Below are 22,930 nucleotides of genomic sequence, written 5' to 3' on the forward strand. Positions count from 1 at the left end.
ACATTCAACAGATCGGCACTCATTGGCAATAACCACGAAGGATTTCATGTCATAATCTGATGCCAAACTTGTTTTCGAAATTGCCACCGTTGAACAAGGATTGATCGTGACTCTAGCCATTCCTCTAGCATCCCATCAAAATTTTTGTCAACTCTATAGTGCACACGTCAGTCCAAATCCCCAACAGGATCCTAAAGAAGCCCTTAAATGGATCATCGAAGGTCCATACTTGGCAGTTTTGCTGGATTCCATGGAGACGACTACATGGACGCAACAACAGCTCGATAGCTGTCTGGGAACTTCGAATTAGCGTATATGTCACCAAACTGTGGTTACTCTTCTAGCACAGTTGTCTTGCTTAGCATCACTCTATTTCCACACGCCAGTCATTTCAGTAGGCCAAGCAGAAAGTTATTGCTCCCAACGCCTGAAACCGCCAGAAATATCGGTTATGGGATTTGGCTAATCATGAGCGCAAAGCCCTTTACGTGGAGAGAATACAATTTGAATAATGCCTCGTTGCCGTCCAGTGAAGAAAAGTAGGAATGTTGACTTTGCATATTAACTCTCCAATGCCGAATCCAATTAATCAGCAAAAGCATTAGAGTCTGACTGGACCTCTCGAGTTGCCAGACAATGCCAGCCGTTGGAATCGATGTTAAACTTGCTGACCCTCTTTAACAATTGATTTCATCGTTACCTGAAATTGAGAAATTTCCTTACTTTACGTCGAAAACAGACGCTAATATCGAATTGTTTCAACAATTGAGAGTAAAAATGATCAGTTCAACTGATACTCTTAAACAAGCCGATTTAGACAAAATAGCAGCTCCTTTGGTCCACAAAAGGCAACTCCTGAAAAAGTCCCATGTTGATAAGTTAGAATCTTACGTACCAATAAAGCTTTCCATTACTCTGACTATTACAGGCTTCATTGGAAATCTTCTTCTTCACATTCTAGTTATGCATCTTAATCATAAATTTTTCCAACAAACAACCCCCAGTTTTATGAAATTATCTGATGGAAAAATTACCCTCAAACCAGTAGTTTCAGTTGCAAACCACGAGTTGGCCATGATACAGTCCCTTGACCACAAAATGACAAATCTGATGATTATCGTTGAAGAAACAAACATTGACAACAATATAGATGCACGTCTAATGAAAATCGAGGAAAAAATTCAATACCTTGACAATGAAATATGTGCTCTTGAAACAACGACCGATCACAAAATTGATATCTCTGCAACTACACAAAAGCCCAATTTGCCGATTAAACGAACTAAATCGACAATTTCTATGCGCTCCAACCGAGTGAATCCCGCATTTCTACAACAAATTAATAACGACTCAATGGAAACTGACAAAAGCGCGACAAAAACTTAAGGGTGGCTCTCTATTTACCATCTTCAACTATATACTCTTAAGATTTCTATCTAAATTTTTCTTAAACTTGGGTAGTGTAACGTCCATAATCAGAAGGCCATATATAGACTTCATTTTTCGGCCTTATTAGGACGAGAAAACGTATATTTTCATTATCAATATCCTGTAAACTTTCTCAAGAATATTTGTTCTAATAACAACTTGATTATCTTTTGTTATTTAATTTATTCATAACAGAGAAATTTGTGATAGTCCTAACCTGCATTTGTTTTTACAATGTACACTTTACTATGTTCATCTTATTTGCCCGGCACGTGCCAGCACGCGCCAGAAGTTCCATTTATCTTGAGTAAATCTTGATGTGTTCGTACAATGGTTACTCCAAATTTAATATACGGCCTCCGGGTCTTGAAAAGTATTAATCGAAAGAACACGACCAAATTGTCAAGTTGAAATTCAGCAGTCAAATAATTCAGTCTTAGATTGAAATCTTTTCTTCAGTGACAAATTTATAGCTGTCGGCCTTGCTCCGAAGCAAAATTGAAACCTCTCGGGCTTTGAACAATTAAATACGCGAAAAGAATAATTTAAGCGACAAAAGCTTCGCTACTAATTAGTTAATTAAATTAGCGAGAAACATTACTTCAACAAACTTAATACAATAATATAGCCAGACAAAGGTATATTACACTGATTCAACGTCATTAACACATCTGATTATGTGAAGGATTTAACAACCATCAGAAACTTTCCTCTGATATGGTTCATAGTAATGTTTTAGCTTTATTCAATTCTTTGGTTTGTATTTCAGTTTTTTCGATTGTATTTCATAGTTTCAGCAGGGTCATTTCTTAAGTTACCTCTTATTCATTTTTTTTAATTGCTCTAGAACGAAGTTCAAAGCATTTATTGTAAATGTGGAAGCCGATTTTTAATAATTTACTCAAACATTTATTTTTTTAAAACAATTTTATTTCGACATATTTTATTTCTAAATTTAATACAACCGTAAACGGGTAAAAGGAGCCCCCAAACGTGCGAACAGACTAACCGGTTTAAAGTCTAAACAAAACAAGGTCACTAAAACTGCTGTATACCAAAATTATTGTTTACACCTGGTAACAGCAAAGTGTTAGTTTGACTTTTCTAAAAAATTACACCTGCTGCCACTTATACAGAAGTGAAGTGAAAGAAATAAGCCTTGGGAACTACCGCATAGGTTTGTTTCCACTCACTTCAACGCTGAATAAAATTAAGCTTTTGTGTCCCAGAATGCTGCGAAGAATCAGATAATCATGCCTGAGCTTTGTTGTGATCATAGAAACCGTGTTCAGTTTTGTGGAAAAAGTAACAAAGAAAAGGTTCTCTAGTTTGAGCAGAACACCAGAGATTTTAGTTGAAGTCAGGTTGGCTTTGAAAAAAATAGGAAAACTATTTTCACAACAAAATCCAGTCTGCTTAACCGTTCAACCTCACTTGAGCAGTAAAATACTGTGTTTTGCTAACGTGAAACATGTCATTTATCTTATCATCGATTTGGTCTCGAAAAGTTGAGTGGCTTGAAAGGAAGGAAAATAAAGAACCTTTGGTAGCTGAACATAAGGTTGACAAAATTCTTCTTCTTTGAGCAGAAGAACGAATTATAGTCAGTTCGTTGAAAGTAATAGGCGGTGAAAGATAGATTTTCAGTTCACAGACTTGAGTTTTTCAAACCAAAAACCTAGATGCTACGTCGTCTTTATGGCTTCGGCCCCAGTGGCTAACGAAGGAGCTCTGTTTTGACCAACAACTCAAGTCTGCTTACGGCAAAGGACGGGTTATCCACTGAGAACTGTGATCTATTCTGAAACCAAATGTACCCCCCTTAGATTCGTTTATAAACATAAACAGTGAGCAACCTATATTAATACTATTACTATTATTAATATTATCAATATTTTTAATACTATTATTATTATTATTATTATTATTATTATTATTATCATTATTATTATTATTATTATTATTTTATTATCATTATTATTATTATTATTATTATTATTATTATTATTATTATTATTATTATTATTATTATTATTATTATTATTAATATTTTAAGCACCATTTAAAATCTCAAGAGTGCAGGAAAATTAAAAAAACATATTTTCAAGTTTTCGCCTGAATAAAATTTCAGAGGGTATAAATTTCAAATTAAATGAGAGTTTATTCCACTCAGCAGCGACAGCATGCGAGAATGAACGTCTTCCAAAAAATGAGCAAAAATTGGGAACAAATAAATTGTAAAAATTGGACCTTTTAACCATCGTGTTTCGTTTCATTAGTTCCGATAAATATATTGGGAGTTTGTCAGGCTGAAGTACAAAGCAATGCTCATACAATAGGATTTTGAACACAATGCGTTGCCTAATTGGCAACCAGTGTAGCTGCTTCAGGAACGACGAGGTTGGTGTTGAAGAGGTGACAATCGAAAAATCAAACGAGCGGCAGAGTTCATTATTCGCTAAAGTTTTGCTAATAAAAAATTTGGCAGACCATAAAAAAGAAATTCCAGTAATCAACAAGCGATAATACTAAAACTCTAATTAACTCAATTAGGACTGATGTTTTAACTTGATCACGAAATGACCACACTTTAAGGAGATAATAAAATGAATGCTAATAAACGTAGTTAACCTGTTGTTGCAGATTAAGTTGACAATCAATTTAACAATTTAAAACTTTTATCTGTTCTGTGCAGTCACCATCTTCCGGCAGACGTAAAACACCATGTTTAACAATTTTACCTTTCCGAATAATCATATACTCACTCGTATCTTCTCGCTGAACCAACGTTGAATCGAGGTCCATCAAATATGCATTGACTGAGGGTTGAACCGAATACAAAATAAGCGGTATCATTTGTGTGAAAATGATACTTTGTTCCTAGTTCTTTCAGCTTATCTTCTGAAGGCAGCATGTAACAAGAAAAAAGTAAAGGGCCAAGAACCGACCCTTCTGGCACATCAGTCTTAACTTTAAATCACAAGAAAGACATCCATTTATGATAACCTGCACTGTTGAACAGTAACTCTTAAGGTTAATTCTTAATGAACAGTAACACCACCGATTGCAAACCAATCCTTTTCGCTAATATCTCAAATAAAAACTGATGATCAGTAATATCAAAGGCTGCTGACAAGTCTAACATAAAATACATCACGGAGTGCGACTTGTCTAGATAGCAAAGAAGATCATTAAAGCCTTTAAACAAAGCCGTTTCTGTTGAATGCGACCAACGAAAAGCATTCTGATACTTGCTCATAAGATTATTGGATTCCAGATAAAAATTAATTTGCTCAAAAACCACTCAATTTTCGAGATACAACCTATAGGAACACAAATTGTGGGACACAACCTATAGGGACACAAATTTTCGGTTCTGACTAGCCCCAACTTGAATTATTGAGTTATTAACTAAAAATCAGAAAATTTTTTGATCAATTGATTGGAGCTTACTTTATAGTACCTGCACTCGTTTTTATTATTCAACAAAGGTGAACGGTTAGTTATTTGGACTAACAAAATAACATTTAATGCGACCGTAATTTGGTTGCCATATCACAGTCAGACAAGAATGGAGAATCCGCAGAATTAGATCCCTCTCCAAAGCAAAGCCCCAGGGCCAAATGATAAAGTTTCAAGACCTATCGGAGAAATTTTCCAAAGCTCAGTCAAGAATCAACAAAAAGAAAACCAGGACAGTAAAGCTTGTTGCTAATATAAAATTGACTGCAGCATAGCAGAGGTAAGTGATTCTAGCGCATTGGTTAGTGCGATTGGTAGATCGGGAGGCCATTGGTTCGAATCCCGTCGGGAAGGGGGGGTTGCACCATAAAGAAAAATTCATCTAGGCTGAGCCCCTGAATTTAATTGCTTCGCCTGTCGTTCAAGAGCAATTCTTCCGACATTAGTCGTTTTATGTTTTCGTTTGCATTGTTGTCAGTTTTTGTTCAATCACTTAAACTTTTTTCTTTTCACTATTAAAAACATCACACCAATTGTTTGGCTGATTTCATTGGCATTCTTGGACTGTATATGTATGCAGAAGTTGCACTTTTTGCAATCTTTCAGCTATCTTTTATAATAAAACCCCCATACTAGTTGGATTAGAGTATATAGAACACCGTTACTGTAATTATACGACAATTTGGGCTCTACTCTATATTTGTGTAGGATCTTCATTGCAAAGAATGATTCCAAACTCAATTACAAAGGAGAGGTTTTCGTCTAATCAAATTGTCTGCTTTTTCACGATTTTGCAGGACAACTGTCTGCTTGTTTCACGAATTTGCAGGAGAATTCTGATTTGGGTAGTGGTATAATAGCAAAACTGTATGACGATGCAAGTATTCCACTGGACGTTGCAATTCATACCTACCGGGGTTCCTCGACGCTTGAACAACTAAAAGTTGTTGACAAGAATGAATAAAAAAAACCTAATTTTGCAGGATGGGACTAAGAGTGTTTCAAAATCTTCCAAAAATGGTAAAGATTTGTTTGCTGACTATCAAAAACTGGTTGATGAATGCATGGCAAAATTTACTCCCAATTCAGTGATGCCGTGTGAAATTTCTCCCCTTAGGGAGATACCAATAAACAGTGATAAAAATGAACAAAATGCAGTTTTCAATGATTTGCTAAATAGTACTTATGGGAATGTTGATAATGCAATTGTAGTGCTTAAGCTAAATGACATTATTTGAAGTGTTCCAACCTACAATCCACGCATCACACATTTCAACCAACTGTACCATGACAATGAGCATTTAAATTATAAGTTGAGAAAACCATTCCTGAAAAACATACTGCTCGGATACCTATTAAAAACATCAAATGGGGTTATTGACTTCAGTAAAGTAACATCTAACGCTTCTTATAAAATTCAGAATAAGTTCTCTAATTATCAGCAACGCTATTTTCACAGCCTCCAAACAACAACCAATCATTTAATCGTTATCAGCCATATTAATTAGTGTCAAAGCTTGACATCAAGATGAAAAAAATGGAAACATTTTGATAGTTTGTTTGATTCATTGGGCACGAGCGGTTTGACATCAGTAACTGAATATAATTTTGAAAGCTGTAATTCTGATAAGTTTATGTTTTTATTTTTTGACGAGGCAAACAGTGGTTTTAAACTTTCCCACACCACTGAGCCTCACTTACAATTCTAAATTGAAAAAATTTGATTTTTGTTTGATAAAAATTGACCTGCTGAAAATTATTGGCTTTGTATGTTTTTCCTCATCTGGATTCTTTTTCCTTTTAAATGATCATTTACTTCTGTTAATTCACGGGGATATTGAAAGAAACCCGGGGCTTTTGGAAACCTTAAACAGTATACACACAAAATGTAAAAAATGGCCCATGCAACTGAAAATTGTGCAAGCTAACTGTCAAAGTATCCAGAAAAAACATCTACAATTGAAAAGTTTACCCAATGACATTGGTCCAAATTGTATTTATGTTTTAACAGAAACCTGGTTGACCAGTACTGATAGTAATAGTTTTTATAATCCTAATCCTTATCAGTTTGATATCCACAGATGTGATCGACAGGATAAAAAAGGAGGAGGATTGTTATTATTAGTACCAAAATTTTGCAATTCAAAAATCGGGATTGATCTCAACAACATGTTCAAAATTTTTGAAAGTCTAAGGGTTGAATGCAAATTATCCTCTCACAAAATTATCTTGATTAATATTCCTTACAATCCAAATAAGCAACTTTGTTCACAGTTTTTTGATGAATTGGCTTATGCATTGACAAGGTTTCCACTGAAAATAAATCAATATGCCTAATAGGAGATTACAAATTTAATTACTTGAACAACAAGGAAAAATAAAACTGGATACAATGATTCTACCTTACGACTTGCACTTGATGAATTCAAGAACTGCAACCAGGAACTAGAACGGTAGCTGCAGTTTATTAGAGTATATCATAATTGATAATGGGCTGAGAGGGAAATACTATTATGTATTCAACTCTCCTATCAAAAGCGATCATCTAGCACAAATTCTGCTCACTGATTTCACGCTGACTCAAAAACAAAAACACTCAGGAAATGGATATTTGATAAGCGTAATTACGATCCTCGTAATTTCAGAAATTCTCTAAATTACATTAACTAGCGCCTCATCTATGAATCTAATGACATCGAAGAAATGTTCGCACGTTTTGAAATCAGATTACAAGCACCCATCAGAAAATTTTTTATACGAAACCACAAACCTAATTTTTCACTTGCAGATAAGTTTGTCTCAAAAACAACAAACTGCCTCGATAAAAAGAGGAACAAATTTCTACTATCAGAAAAGAGTGATAACTTCCTAAAACTAAAAGATCTGACGAGTAAAGAGTATCTGAAAGATTATGTACGCTTCCAAACACAATTGATTGAGTCTGCTAACAGCTCCAGGAAACAATCGAATCTGATCAACGAAGTCAGAAATAAATCTAGAAATGGAACTAAAATTCTCTCTTTAAAAAACTGCTTCGAGGATGTAATAACGGACAGCAAAAAATAGCGAAATTGCTGAACTACAAATTTGATAAGTTTGGTGAATATTTTTTGAATAAAACAACCATTAAACGAAACATTCAGCAGGTCAACTCTAATATGTTCTGGTTTCGATTCTTTACCACATTTGAGTGTCGTAAAGCTCACAACAACCTCAATAAAAAAAACCATTGGGTCCTTCGACTATTCCGGCTTGGGCATTAAAAGATGGTGCTCATAATTTAGCAGAGCCAATATGTTTTCTTTTTAACTGATTTCTTTAACAAAACAGGTTTCCTTCTCTACTGAAGTTGTCAAATAATACATCTATCCACAAAAAAAGGAGACACTGAAAATCGCTGAATTGTAGGCCTATTTCTATAACGCCTGCTTTGTCAAAAATTCTTGAGATATTAATCAAAGATCAAATAGAGGAACACCTATCAAAATAGAACCTCCTATCGAAAACACAGTTTGGATGTAGAAAAAATTTTTCAACAATTGATGCTCTTGTTTATCTGGCAGAAACCTTAAGACAGAAATTTGATGAAAAAAAAGTGGTCACTGCACCTCAGTAACCGACATTAACGAGTAGTGATACCAGAAGCTGAATCTGACTGGCTGGAGGTCAGGCAAGGATTTCCACAAGGCACAGTTTTTGGACCACTCCTTTTCAAACTATATGTAAATGATCTTCCAAAATTTCATCAACTGCAGTTTAATCCAATACGCTGACAATGCAATTGTCTAAACTTTCGGCAAAAATATTCTTGATTGCAAGCTTCATTTAGAGAAATCAATTTCTTCTCTTGCTGACTATTTTTCATGCCATTCTTTAAAACTTAATTCAGATAAAACTGAGTTCATTGTCTTTGGCACTTCATCCGCAGCAGAGTCTGTTAAAGTTGACAACCATATAATAAAAGAAGTTGAGAATGTGAAATATCGCGGAGTTATTTTGGACAAAAAATTGTTCTGCCAACAAGAAGTTAAACAAATACTCAGCAAGATGGGGCAAGGAATAAAAACTTTTATTTCCTGAGAAACGTAGTACCATACCATTTGCGCAAAATTCTATTGAATTCTCTTGTAATTAGTCATCTCCAATGCTCAGCTGTTTTGCTTTCGTCAATTTCAAAAAATCTGACAACCTTAGAAAAGCAACTCAATTGGGCAGTTAAAGCTTGTTATTTTCAACGGTTTAACAGTTCATCACAGTATCAAACTAGGTAATTACATACTGCCAATTAAACAATTGCTTGAATACAGAACAGCACTGAATGTCAATCAACTCTTGAGAAGCCTGCCTTCCGGAGAATAACAGGACTTAGCTTGCCAACTTATAAGTTTTACAGACATTCAAGAACGAAAACTACTTTTCTTGAAGAGAGGTCAAAACCATCATGGCTGGACAAAAGTATCATCCGAAGAGGCTTATCATTTAATAATTGTCTTGAAAAAAACATAAAAGGGAATGAGTCAAACAGGCGGGTTAAAAAAGTTTTCAAAAACTACTTCAAAAATTTCAGAAGGAGCCAATGGGAAACATTGTGGGCAATGTTTCTTGGAAAGCCTTTAAATTTAACTAACGCTTCATTTTTGAGTTTGTATTCTCACATGAGAGCTGAGAATTTGTTTCTCCTACCTAGAGAAGAAAATCTTTTATCTGTTACTTACAATTTATGTTATATCTTTACACTGCCATTTACATTTACACTGTTATTTTTAGGCTCCTTGACCTATTTATACTCATTTGGAAATTCAGTGTTTTTTTTCGGATTATAGCCCCCGCAGAGAAATTATATCCCCTACTTTTTGGGGGGGGGGGCGGCGGGTGTCTATACGTCATTTGACCACAAACTTGGGGAGGGGCTATGATGGGAAAGATCTATCAGGCAATGCTTTTCTGGACCCTGTTAATTATTTTTTCTTCAATTGTGAAAAAGTTTACCATACACAACTATTTTTCACATGATTCAGCGAAAAGTTAGGGAAGCGTCCGTAAGCAGAATGGACGATTTATTTGTGTCTGACATTTTGCTTCAATTTTGACGGGATCTTTTCCGTTTGTGCCCCCCCCCCCAGCTTAGTGGGTGCATATTATTTGCAACCCCCAGAGGCACGTGCAATATTTTTACATAATGATTTACTATGTAATGACACGTGCTCTGTAACTGGGGGGAGCATAACGTACTGGGGGGGCACAAACGGAAAAGATCCTTTTGACGAATTGAAAGATACAAATTACTAATCTGCAAGATATTCTAATTTAGTTAGATCTTCTCAAATGTAATGGGATCTGGTATGTACAATCAGAGGGACTGGCTATGGGTGCATCACTGGCTGTAATACTAGCAAATGTGTGGATGAAATCGTTTGAGGCATCACTTCAAAAACCAGAACTCAGTAAAAACTTTTCCAGATGCGACCAAAACGGGAATTGCAAAGACTGTAACCGGAGAGTGACCTACCGAGGAAAAGGAGTGGAATGTGAGTCATGCAAAAACTGGTTTCATGCAAGATGCCAAAAAATATCGAATGAGGAATACGCCAACATGCAGGATGTGGTTTGGATTTGTACTTATTGCAGCAACCAACAGACAGTGGGACACGATAAGGAGATGAAATTGTTTAAAAGGTATGTGGATGATATTATCTGCACGGTTCGTGGTGACCCGGATGGGTATTTAAAATTTGCAAATTCATTACACAACAACCTGCAATTTACCTTAGAAAAAGTGAACATGGATGGGGGTTTGGCTTTTCTTGACATTAACGTAAATGTGAGCAGCAAAAATAATATCACCTGTCATTGGTATCAAAAACCAACTGACACTGGAATAATACTGAATTCTCGCAGCTGTGCACCGCTTCAACATAAGAAAAATGTGATTCAAGGGACGGTTCACAGGGTTTTTAATGCAACCTCTAATTGGTTGGCCTTCGATCAGGCTCTTGAAAAGAACAAATCTTGCTGGACCAAAAATCAATATCCAGAGGAATGGTCTTCAAAAATTGTGAATCAGACTCTGGAAAAAATAATAAGTGGCGGTAAAGACCAATTAAGAACAACACCAAAAGAGCATCAAAAAAGCAAGACTAAATCTAATGATAAGCCAACTATTTTTCTACAATACAGAGGCAACCTCACTCAAAACTTCGCAAGCAAATTGAAGAAACTATGCGAATTGCAAGTAGTTTTTACAACGCGAAAATTAAGATCGTGCCTCCCCACCCTGAAATCATCCTTTGATAGAGATCTGAAATCCCACGTGGTATATGAAATTAAATGTAATGGATGCGGATCCATCTATGTTGGGCAAACAAGCCGGCATGTTACCACAAGGATAACAGAACATCAAAAGAAGGATTCACAGGTGGGTCAACATCTAGTTGAATGTCGTGGCGCCACGAATGACATTGAATGGAGAATTCTGGACGCCTGTCGGTCGGTAGAAAAACTAATGATCATCGAAGCTATATATATCAGCAAGCTGAAGCCGGCACTAAACACACGCGACGAATATAGGGGGAGGGAACTCACGCTAAAATATTAGTTCAAATCATAATTTTGACTAAATGTGAATGCATAGGGCAAAAAACATTTTGTGCATGACAAAACGAAATTTGCAAAACCTCCACAAGAGGGATACTTATGGTTAGGGCAAATTCGGAATAACCCTAAAAATACAAGAACATGGACAAAATCGAAAAATCCGGAATAGGAATGTTTTTAAGTAAATTGATAACAGATGTAAATATGTGTTGTAAATAGGCTAAATATTGTATATAAGGAAAAATTTTCGATTGAATTTTTTAGAATGTTTCCTAGAATTGTTTTAATTGTCATCTCAGACAAATGTAAATACATATTCATTTTATCTTTTAACAATTTGTAAAACAGTTTTAACCTGACGATGAACGTAAAGGTCGAAAACGTTTGTTTTAAGTATTGGAAGTAATTTTAATTTGACAAATTGGTTTCTTTTACATTAGATCTTCTTGTTATTCCTCATGCCTATTCTCAAATGTAGCTTTATCAGCTCTATGAGCATGATTTTAACAAAGAATTTAATGATTTAAATGTTGAATGTCAAAGTGAGCATTTAACCGCCGCCTTGATTCGGTTCAAACATAATTGTTCTTATTTTAAGACCACATGACAAATCGAAGTATGAAAAAAGTAGTTCGTCAATTGTATTAGTTTTACGGTTGGCTGAACATGCCGACTTGATCATAAACTAATACACAGTATTGGTATCACAGATAATTAAATTCATTTTAATTTTTTTGTGTATATTGCGGTGACCATCAAATTAGTTCATCTGAGTATAATTCTGCAGAGTCTTGTAAAATAATTGTCCGCTTCTTGTGTAAATGCCTCGCTTTACGACAGACTAAAGACTAAAAAGAATAAGTGCAAAGAATGACGCTGATTATATTATGTTACTAAAAACAAACTTAACGTGTTATAATTGACAGCGTTAAATTTGGCATTATCAAGCAAGTACAATAATATTTGGTCAATTTTGCGGTGAACCGAATTCTTTTAATTCAAAAATTTACCGAATTTCTTTAAGTTATTCTTCTTGATACAGAAATGCTCACTTTTTGCAGGATAATTTTATCCAAAGTTTTAAAAAGTTTTTCAAATTAGATATCATCCACAATGGCATTAGTTGTTCCTTTGCTGTTTCTACTTTCAGTAGTTGCAAGCCTCATTTCAGTTGACAATGGGCAGGATGTTTGTCGAAGAAATGAGAACCAGAGCTGTAGAAAGCCGAAAAGCTGCTCACTCAAAGTCAAATGCGAGTCTGGATCTGTTTGTTGCGATGGATTGTGTGTGTCCGAAAATGGGGAAGCGAACTGCTCAGACACGATAGCTATGTAAGTTCTCACATCACTTTCACGAACAGAAGAGGGATATTAACCATTAGGAAGATCGATTACAGGCTGAATTGGCAAATTAAAAGGATCTCGGTTTTAACGTATCAAAATGGCCCTAAAATACAGTTTGTTGGGTTAATCCCATATCGCTCAGATTTGAGACGCATTTTAAATTGGACTCTAATAAGGCAACCTACAAGTAAAGTTTAGTAAACTCTACTTGGATCTCATCCCCCCTTATGTCCGTACGATATGCACATCCCCCCTCACAGTTACAGAGCACACTCAATTACATAGAAAATCATTATGTAAAAATATTGCGTGTGCTGTTAGGGGTAAAATAGTATGCGCCCACTAAGCTGGGGCGGTGGGGGCACAAACGGAACGGATTCATTTACTTATCACAAAATGCAGACGGCTATCATTTATTTTAGTATTCAATTGCGTCAGAGCTCAAAAACACATAAAACAATAACTTTAGCAGCGTTGTACCATTCCTGTACGGTTGAGACTTCAGATACATGCTGATCTTGGATGCTCGTCGTCTCGCAGTAACTGGGTTTTTGGTTGGCAGCTCAAAAAACTGTTGAGATTGCAGATAGGTGTAGCATACGATAGTAAGGGGATGGGGGCAACACGGGGAAGAGAGGGCGTGATTATTTGCCTGTTTTCTGAGTCGGGATTGAATCCCCTCAGTCACATAGTTGCCGTATGTCCCAAAGCTGAAATCCGCAGTTTTTCTTTAAAAACTGCGGAGCATCGCGATTCATCGCCCCCTTTTAGTCAGTTATGTGCCGGCTTGCTCCCTTGCATCATCGCCTTGCGTCTCTACAGTAACTGCACAATAACTGATTTCTGTGGTTTCAGTATTACACTCTTGTTGCATGCTCTTGTCGTTGTGTGCCACTCAGAAGTTTTGTATATGTTAGAACGAAACCGTAGTCACCCGAGTGCTGGGTATGAGGTCCGAGGGGGAATAAGATGTTGTTATAACGTATTTAGAGAAGCAAAGGATACAAAAGTGTTGAATTTCATTCGAAATTGAAGTTCAGAGTACAATTTTGCAGATTTGTGAAACGTTTTTTTCAAATATTTAAAGGAGCTGAAATGTACACCAAACGTCTCCGATAGCCAATCAGTCGATTATTTATAGTGGTTTGACTCAAAGTTCAAAAGTTAGATTTCCAACTCAGTCTATTTTTTTGCCCTAAATATAATGCCATAAATTAGGACAATAAGTATAGGACAAGAAGTTAGACTTTTACTTTAAGTCTATATCGTACCCTGAGATTTAAGTTTATGTTGAAACCTAAACTGCAAATTGAGACTTTACTGACCGATTTAAATGTTTGGTATGAAAGTTGCTGCTTAGTACATACTCCTCGAGTGAATAGCAATTCTATCATTGCCCATTAGTATAAAGAATTTGTAAAAACAAAAATTCAAACAACACTGTTAAGAAACTTGAGAACTCAAAAAGAGCTTAGAGAATCAAGGGTACGATTTTAAAACTTCGAGGCGGAGAGCTTAGTGTTGAAGATTGAACTTAGACTTACAGAAGTAAAAGTTCAATTGGTTTGCCCTTGTCCTAGTTTAGGACACTAAATTTAGGGCAGAAAATTAGACATAGTTAGAAATAGTTAGTTCTAAACTTCTGATTCTTAAAATCATAAAACTATAAATAATCGGCTGCTTCATTATCGCAAATGAAGAAGTTTGTTGTATTTCAACTCCTTATATTTTTAAGAAAACGTTTCTTTCATTAATCTGCAAATATTGTACTCTTAACTTCAGTTTAAAATAACTTTTTTTAGGCTTTATAAAACATTTATTTATAATTAACTTGGTTATCATAACTATGGTAATAAATTCAACCGATCAGCAGTTCAATAATTCTAAATTCAACTGACCATTTCAAATTTGCACGCGTGAAATGTTCGTTTATATTCTCCCCACTTTGGTCAGGTAAGAATATAAACAACTCGTGATTGAAGGATTTAACAAATTGTGAATGCAGTTGTACTTTCAATTAGATGTCTTTGAGAAATTTCGTTTCCTTCGGTGATTTCGAAGTTTCTCTGCTGATGTATGAGGACAAAAACTGGTAAAATTATCTGAAGTCTCCACTCATTGGGTAACTTTTAAACACAGAAGGGCTCCCCTCTCATAAAGTGAGTCCAATATCACTTGGGGTTGGTGAGTTCTTGAACCGGATTTTCTTGACCCTCTGATTGGGCATAGCGGCACAATCGGATGCGACAGTCCCCATCAATTCTGGCTCATAATCGCGAATCTCTTGCAATCAGCATTGTAGCTGAGCCACGCATGGCACTTATTGATACCGCTTGAGCGAGGTCTCTCGTGGTCCTCGTGTCCAGTACTCGGTCGCAAGAGCCTTCGTGTCAGGGCACTAAGTCCCTTGGGCGACTAAGATTTTGTTCCTTCTTATACAAAAACTCTGAGTAGCAGAACGCCAAGAGGATGCGCACTCCGAGTGTAGAACTGAGACCACATACATCAGTTCTCGTGCTAGTAGCACCGGGTGAAAGAACCACTTCAACAAGAGAGATAAAACATCGTTAGTAACAAGTAATAACAAAATGCTGAGACGTTGGCATCAATACTTTTGGTCTAACATATACATTGACCACCTATTTACAAGGTTTTTCCGTATTCAAAATACTACATAGCTCCGATGGTAATCTAATGACTTTGCCGTCGTGTAAGAGGGGTAATCTACTGCAGCAGAACATCATTTTAAAGTATAGATCTTGACAACGTCATCCTGACATTTTGTGTAATGATTTTGTTCATTTGCGCTGTTTAATTTTGCTTTTCCTGGGGGTTGCTTTATAAAAGAAAGTTTTCTCAAAAATATGAAGTGAAATACACCAAACGTCGCCGTCTGCGATAACGAAGCAGCCGATTATTTGTAGTTACTTAAGAGTCAACAGTTACATTTCTAACTATGTCTAATTTTTGCCCTAAAAACTAGGACATCAAGTTTAGGGCATACAAATTGGACTTCTGTAAGTCTAAGTTCAATCTGTATAATCCGTCATAACTGGAGATTTCCTTGTTTTTCGCAAAATTAATTTCCGTATCAAAGAAGAAACAATATCCAAATTTAAATAGCATTTTAAAATGGGTTTTTTTGTGATTGTCCATTTGTTTTGTTAGCATGAGAATTGCCATGTCTCGTAGTATGTTTGATTTACAGCGCTAATGAAAACAAAACAAAAAATAGTATTTTCCTTTCTAAATTGGCCTTTAGTGCAGAAGTTAATCTGTACCTGATGTTTTTCAAATAAAGCATCCGAATTTTTTTAAGAGCAAGAGTCCCTCATGAAAAAATTTTTCTATAATATGTACAAAAACAGAATCTATTCAATTTTGTACATATGAAAATGTTTGACTATCACCTTCTTTTAAATTGATTGATCAATGTTTGATAAAAGCGGAGACTTTGAAATCACTTCTTTGTTTTGCTTCTTATTCGTATCAACTCTGCCTGTTATACTTATCAATCCATGCATGCAAAAGTAGTTCTTAAGGTCACTAAGTTTTTTGCTCCAAGAAAGCTTCTATGAAATGGACGTTATGACCTGAGCCTCACGGCAGCTAGGATTTTCGCAGTCAGTTTTGACCATTGTGCTTATTGTATTCAATCTTGTCGTGAAATATAAAAGTTGTGTTCTTTCAAACAAAATGAATAATCGAAGTGTTAAATATAATTTTTGCCAAGATGTCGCAGATAAAAAGTAAATCGGCCCGAATTTTTTTTGATTGAGTTTGGCTTGTTTCCATAACGAATCGGTAATGATCGATAATACTCAAGACGGTTATAAACTATTAGAAAACAAAATCAATATTGTAAATTCTTAAAAGTGTTTTTTTTAAGGTAAGAAATTGCCTTTGGAAGTGTTCTTTCAATCTGAAGTAAAACAGTGCATTTATATTTCGTTCAGTAACAAGAAAAGAACTCATGCATGGCCTATCAGAGCTGCAAAGTTCTCATTTACAATTTGTCTTTAGTACTTGATTCATTCTTTTTATTTTTCCAGAAAGTATGTTGGTTTTAGGTTCTTTATACCGAAAGGAATACTTAAATATATGTGAAAACTGTCTGAAGATTTCAGTAACTCCGATGTAATTAAAAATTTGAGTAGGCAAGTTAAACTTGTGACCGAAATTTTTAGCGAAGAAAAAGTTCTCAGATACATTTTGCGTTTCAAAAACACAAAACCTAGACAGATGCTGTTTTACTCTTGACTGAAGGTTTGCAAAACCACTCTGATAATCATGAGAAGATGGTAGCTAAATCCTTTGGTCGTCTGAAAACTCAAATGATTTATTTCTAAATAAGCTGAAAGACTATGGGTGCTCTGTGAATGAAATGAATTTCTTTAAAATTTTGCTAGCTGATATAGAACAGTTTGTTGGTTTGAACAAAATATCTGTGAAGTTGACTGTTCTTTACTTTAACTCAAAGAGAAGGTCAATTGAGTGCATGTCCTTCTAATGGAAGGTTATTTGAGGACAGCTAACAGAAGCAGCAATAAGTAAAAACAGATTCCTAATCAAAATATATCAGCTTTTGAAAAACGAAATTTTTTTTTGATCTGTTTCTTCTATCTTTTTGAAACTGCAGATCTACGAAGCTATTGCGGCTATTTTCTCGCAATCTCCCAGCTATGTTTTTAATTCGAGCTTTGATACTCATTTGAACTCATTTCTTGTAATGAATGCTGAGCTATTCGGTCATTTTTCGTAATAGTTGTAATTTTTTTTTTGCATAGTTGTAATACTAATTTAATTAATTATAATCACTGGTTTAATTTCATTTGGCTATCGGGCACCCTCAATAGGTTTAACTTATTTTGCGATATTACGTTTTCAGCCAACAAATAAACCCGACAGTTTAAGCCAAAGAAACAGATAGATCATTGGATTTTCATGTGAAATAATATAATAATCACAGGTTTTTATTAACTGAAAGAAGTGTCTGAAAAAATGGAAGCGTTTTTTCTATCAGGACAACGGGACGGTAATAAAGGAGGTAGTGGAGGCTTTAAAAGTTTGTAATTATGTTTTTTTTCCGGCTGGAGAGGTTTTGATTTCCGATAACACCATTGTTGGGCAAATGAAAACACTGATTTATTCCAACGAAAAAAGTGATGGAAAGATGTAAGATTGTAATTGAAATGATTTAACATTAAAATTTGTCTACTTTTCTTCATGGGAGCACAGAGTTTTGAAAAAATAATTTATAAAGGCAAAGCTTTAAATACTGTAATACTTATCAATTTTTAAGAGAGTCATCCTATCTTTATATTGGTTGAATATATTTGGTCCTTTACTTTATTTTTTAATTTTACTTTGACGAATGTCATGTTTTTATATCATTTGAATAACGGGGTCATCTTTTTCGACAATTTGATTTTATTGCAAAATACATTTGAGCAGGCAAGTAAACTGGGAAATCGATGTTGCCTTTGAGCCAAAAGCATTTACAGTTCATTAAATTCTATTGTCAATTAAAATATACCTCACGCGGGTCAATTCATAATCACTGAAGTGAGTACCTAAAAAATGGAAATAATGTTTTTCTAGCTGGACCACGTGACGGTAATAACGAAAGAAGTTTTGGAGGCCTCAAATCTATTTCTAATTATAGGTTTTTTTCGGTAGGGGAAACTTAATCTTCGATGACCTCATTACTGTTGTATAAATGAGAACACCCATGAAGTTGTTTCAATTCTGCCAGCTATTTTATTATTATGGTATGCAGTGGAGACTGCAATATCCTTTGCAACCTCTTGCTATACAAATCCTTATCAGTACGAAAACAAACAGCAATGTGTGCCAAGGGTTGCGTGTCAGATTTCCAGATGCCAAAGAACTTATTTTTTATCTTTTCGATCTTATCATTCAAAAATGAGATTTGATTTTGCATTCCTTAGTACAAGAAATGTTTTATCATCCTCGTGAGGATAATTTATCACCATGTTTGGCTGTGATAGTTGCAATGTTAAATCCCACGGGCCTCTGGGGCATAGCCGTGGACCACGAATCGTTGCCAAATTAAACACTTTCGTTTAATACGGTGTAATTATTTTTTAGTACCTTAATTTATCTCACTTAGGTACTTTTATGCTGAGTAGTCGTTCTGAAATTTTGAGCGATAAAATGATATACTTGGTGTCTTTTGGGTATTTTGTCTTAAGGTATTGGGACCGTTGCGGGCTTGGTTTTGAAAACAAAAACATGGTTTTCATAATCTACGAGTAAGGGAATAGTTACAACTTGCTCGTGTGTGTTTTAGATTGGCTTCAGCGACTGTGATTTTAACTCTGATAATGGCTGTGTGCATCCTTGTCTGCATTCAGTGCAAACGACACAGTAAGTGCACACATTTTTCAAACTAGGAAAAATTGGCCTGAACAAATTTGGCCTTTCTCTTTACTCTTTTGCCCTATTGAATTGTGATATATTACATTTTAAAGTGATTAGCGGGAAAAGGTGAGTTATCTAGTTTTAATATAGTTAATAACGTTAGAATGTTATAAAAAACCATGAGGTCTTGCAAAATATATTTCTTGTAAAACGCTTTTTAAAACTTTTTAGATAACACAGTCAGCGTTCATTTATAAAAATGAAATTAAAAAAAAAACATTGAATGATAAAAAAGTTATTGGAGTATACGTATTTAAAAATCATTTGAATAATCAATACTCAGATTTTTCAATAATTGGTTGATGATGCGCAATTTTATTGAGTGCAAATTGTCAAGATTGTCTTAAAAATGCAGAAAATTAATATGTGTTTCAGGTTGTGGTAGAAATTCGGATGAAGAATGTTGTGACTGTTCAAACCCCTGCAACTCTAACTGGCTGTCCAAACTGATTCAGGGCATCAAATTTGGGTGACAGATTTTGGATCTCTTCTGAGATCAAATTGCAATTTGTGCTGTTTTTAAAAGCCTCGAAGCAATACCTAGGCTACTATAGGTCTCATCGTAGTTTTTTTTGTAAATACCTCGTCTCCATCAAGCCTCACTCTGTTCTTAATTTTTTAGGTCAATAGCGTGAGCAGTTTTTGATCATATGTGACTTACCTCACTCAAAAAAGGACTTTTTTTAGTTTACATCAGTAATTGAAGGTCAACATAAATTAACGTATAGCCCTATTGCTTAAGAGGTCTAATATTTGGTGGAACATACTCTCTCTGACGAAAGTGAACGCTCAAAGTGCAATTTTACACGGTAACTTGCCTGTTTTTGAAGCCAATTTTAGTCAATTTAATATTGGTGGTTTCTTTTGATTTTTATATCAAAAGATGACGTGTATTCATGAGAAGTTTGGTAGATCTTATTTCAGAAAAATTCACAGGCGTACTTACTAGAAAAAAATCCAGATAGAGGATGGCCTTTTCTCTAAGCAGCGATGACTTGAGTTCCACGTAAAATCTGTTCAACGCCTCCATCAGTTCAAGCAAAAATAAACATTATAAAATCAACAACTTAATGATCGCGTTGAAAAAATTTCTGCTCACAGAAAACTGGCCAATTTCTATCTGTTTTTTTCTATAAGCAGGTATGTCAGTTTTTCTGAATAAGATCTAATCAATTTCTGATGAATATGCGTCGATTGATTAAAAAAACTCAAAAGAAACTGCCTATTTGTGTTGACTAAAATTGACTTCACAAACAGGCAGTTTAACATGCAAAATTTCAGTTTGTGCGTTTAATTTAGTCAACGAGTGTAGAGAATTTTTCGGAATATCTTGTCGCAGGAAAAAAACAAAAATGGTCTCAGTTACTCTTGGATCCTCTCCTTTTCCTTGCTTTGTTTTTTCTGTTGTAACAGGTCCCAACGGTCCATTTTGCGTCTATTATCCCACAATCTGCCGGCTATGTTACAGCTTAGGAGGGATAATTGTTATCTATGAATGTATTTTCAAAACGAGTAAATTACATTAATCAAAAGGTTAAGGATACTTGATGAAACAAAAAATGTTATTTCTAAATCGTTTGAGCTTTCATTCATATTATTTTTAAAATGAAAATATGAAAGGTGTTGTTTGATAGCCCCAATAAAGAGACAAATTTAGTGCGGATTGTAAAAGAGTGAATAAAAGGGTTTTTTGGCATTAAAAATCAAGAAATATAGAACTAGGAAATGACTTAACTGAGAATGTAAGTTTGAACTACAGAAGTTTGAAGAACATTCGGTTGGGGGAAGGTGGGGTGATGACAGATTATGTACTCTTTATACACAGTAGAAATTTAAGAAATTTGAGCAGGCAGAGGCTTCATATGCAATTTTTGGTTGCTGTTATTACACTTAACTTGCTTGCAAAAATCCCACAAAGATTTTTTGTTCAAGATGCTTCTAAAAATAAGATTAGGCAAGTAACGCGGAGCCTGGAAATGCTGCCGCTTTTGTTTCAACTTGTTTTTGAATACTTTTTATGGTCTTTGTGCTGTGTGTTTCTGACACTGGGTAAACAAGATTAAAAAATACATTCAAGGTTTTCTGGATATCTAAGAAACGCATTCTGTTTTATGGGCGCTAGATCTGATCAGTAATAACCACTTCATAAAGTACTAGCAGTATGTATGAGCGTAGAAATTGTTATGTCCAATATCTACATACGAAAATGTTTCTGCCGAAAGTGTACACGTTTTCATTTAGTTTGCTGAGTGAAAATCAGTGCTAATGCCAAAGAAATAAATTTTGGACCATTTTAAGTTCAAAAGAACTATTCAAGAAATCGGTTGAGGTGCAAAAAGCGGCTCCATTATGCAGCCATTTTTGAGCAAATAATTTTTGTTTTCGATTGCATTGGCAGTTCTCTAGTCTTTTTTGTATTTTTTAGATCAGGGTGCAGATCTGTGAAAGTTTTTCATATCCGTTTTTGCCCCACCCCCCCCCCTTAGGGTTATTACAGAGATCCAAAGAATAGATCGCAACAAGACCCCCCCCCCGTGTTTTTATCCTTGTTATGCTACAGAAACCATTTATAGTCTAAAAACGTGTCATAGAATTGCGTTCTTTTAAACATAACAGCCTGTAATCTTTCAGAGTCAACATCCGAGGAAGAAACGGAAACAACGAAAGCGAAAGAGCGACTCAGAACAACCCCTATGAACCACATCTACCCAAATATGCATCGAGCAGCCAACACGAACTGATCATCGAAAACATCCCGAATACAGGTGAAAACACAGGCGAAGTTCAAACCGTTCCGGGTCCAGAGCAAACCCAAGAGCTGCCAGAAAACCCACCGCCGCCCTACACGATTGCTGAAGTCGCAAATCCGGATTGTGAAGACCTTCCGCCTGAATACAGTTGCAATAATAGTCCAAAATCAGAAAGGAGTGAAAAAATGTCGAAATAAATAAACCTTAGAATTATCGGCTCTTGATGGTATAAGGTCAATTATACTTTTATCTGCTTCAGTAGCTTACAAAAGGAATTTGTTTTTATTGCTTATCGCTGAGTTCTGCAATTTAGTTTACCTGTTTGGATGACGTGAAATATATTCCGTATGATTTCTTAAAAAAAAATTACTGTTTCGAGTTTTCAACGTGGTAATCGTAAAAATTTTCAAAATTAACCCTTGCAATTTATTTTGTTACTGGCTCATTGAGGGAATTTGATCCGCAGGATATTAGAAGAGATCTGGCTTAGATTTAAGGCCTCAACGGTGGCAGAAAAGTGAACAATTGAATGCTAAATATCCATCTCAACAGAAACTGAGAATAAAATGAGGTTTTATTGTCCAAACCCAATTTTTGGGGAGAACTTTATGCTACTGGATTTTATTGTTAAGTTGTCTGAGGCCTATCGATTTTTTTGTAGAGAAATAAAACGCATCATTAAAAACCTCTTCAAAAACTATCAATTGGCAAAAAAAAAATTCGAAATATCAATTGCTCTGGAACAAAGCTTGAGGAATTATTAATTGCTCTCAAATGAGATGCAATTATTGTAAACAAATGTGTCTTTTTTATGCAAATTTTTTGCTTGACCGTTTTACACTTTTCTTCTAGAATAATCTTTGACTTCTCAAGTGACTTTTCCCGCAATTCTTCTTGATTTTGAGTGAT

The 22,930-nt window shown here is 35.2% G+C and overlaps 1 protein-coding gene across 1 annotated transcript; it reads left to right on the forward strand.

Moving 5' to 3' along the window:
- The first annotated feature begins 12,597 nt into the window (after nt 1-12,597).
- On the forward strand, nt 12,598-22,450 carry LOC142345950 (uncharacterized). Its single transcript, XM_075398416.1, has 4 exons — nt 12,598-12,815; nt 19,141-19,217; nt 19,647-19,740; nt 21,903-22,450. Exons 1-4 carry the CDS (start codon nt 12,598-12,600, stop codon nt 22,216-22,218), a joined length of 705 nt encoding a protein of 234 aa, XP_075254531.1. The 3' UTR covers nt 22,219-22,450.
- The last annotated feature ends 480 nt before the right edge of the window (nt 22,451-22,930 follow it).

The sequence above is a fragment of the Convolutriloba macropyga genome, chromosome 9 (assembly GCF_964194025.1).
Source record: "Convolutriloba macropyga chromosome 9, txConMacr16.3, whole genome shotgun sequence".
Taxonomy (NCBI): Eukaryota; Metazoa; Xenacoelomorpha; order Acoela; family Convolutidae; genus Convolutriloba; species Convolutriloba macropyga.

What these genes read in the sequence shown, in the direction of transcription:
- LOC142345950 (XM_075398416.1), top strand. Translation starts at nt 12,598, where the DNA reads ATGGCATTAGTTGTTCCTTTGCTGTTTCTACTTTCAGTAGTTGCAAGC. An exon ending in TGCTCAGACACGATAGCTAT is followed by an intron (nt 12,816 to 19,140) that starts GTAAGTTCTCAC and finishes TGTGTGTTTTAG; the next exon opens with ATTGGCTTCAGCGACTGTGA. An exon ending in ATTCAGGGCATCAAATTTGG is followed by an intron (nt 19,741 to 21,902) that starts GTGACAGATTTT and finishes GTAATCTTTCAG; the next exon opens with AGTCAACATCCGAGGAAGAA.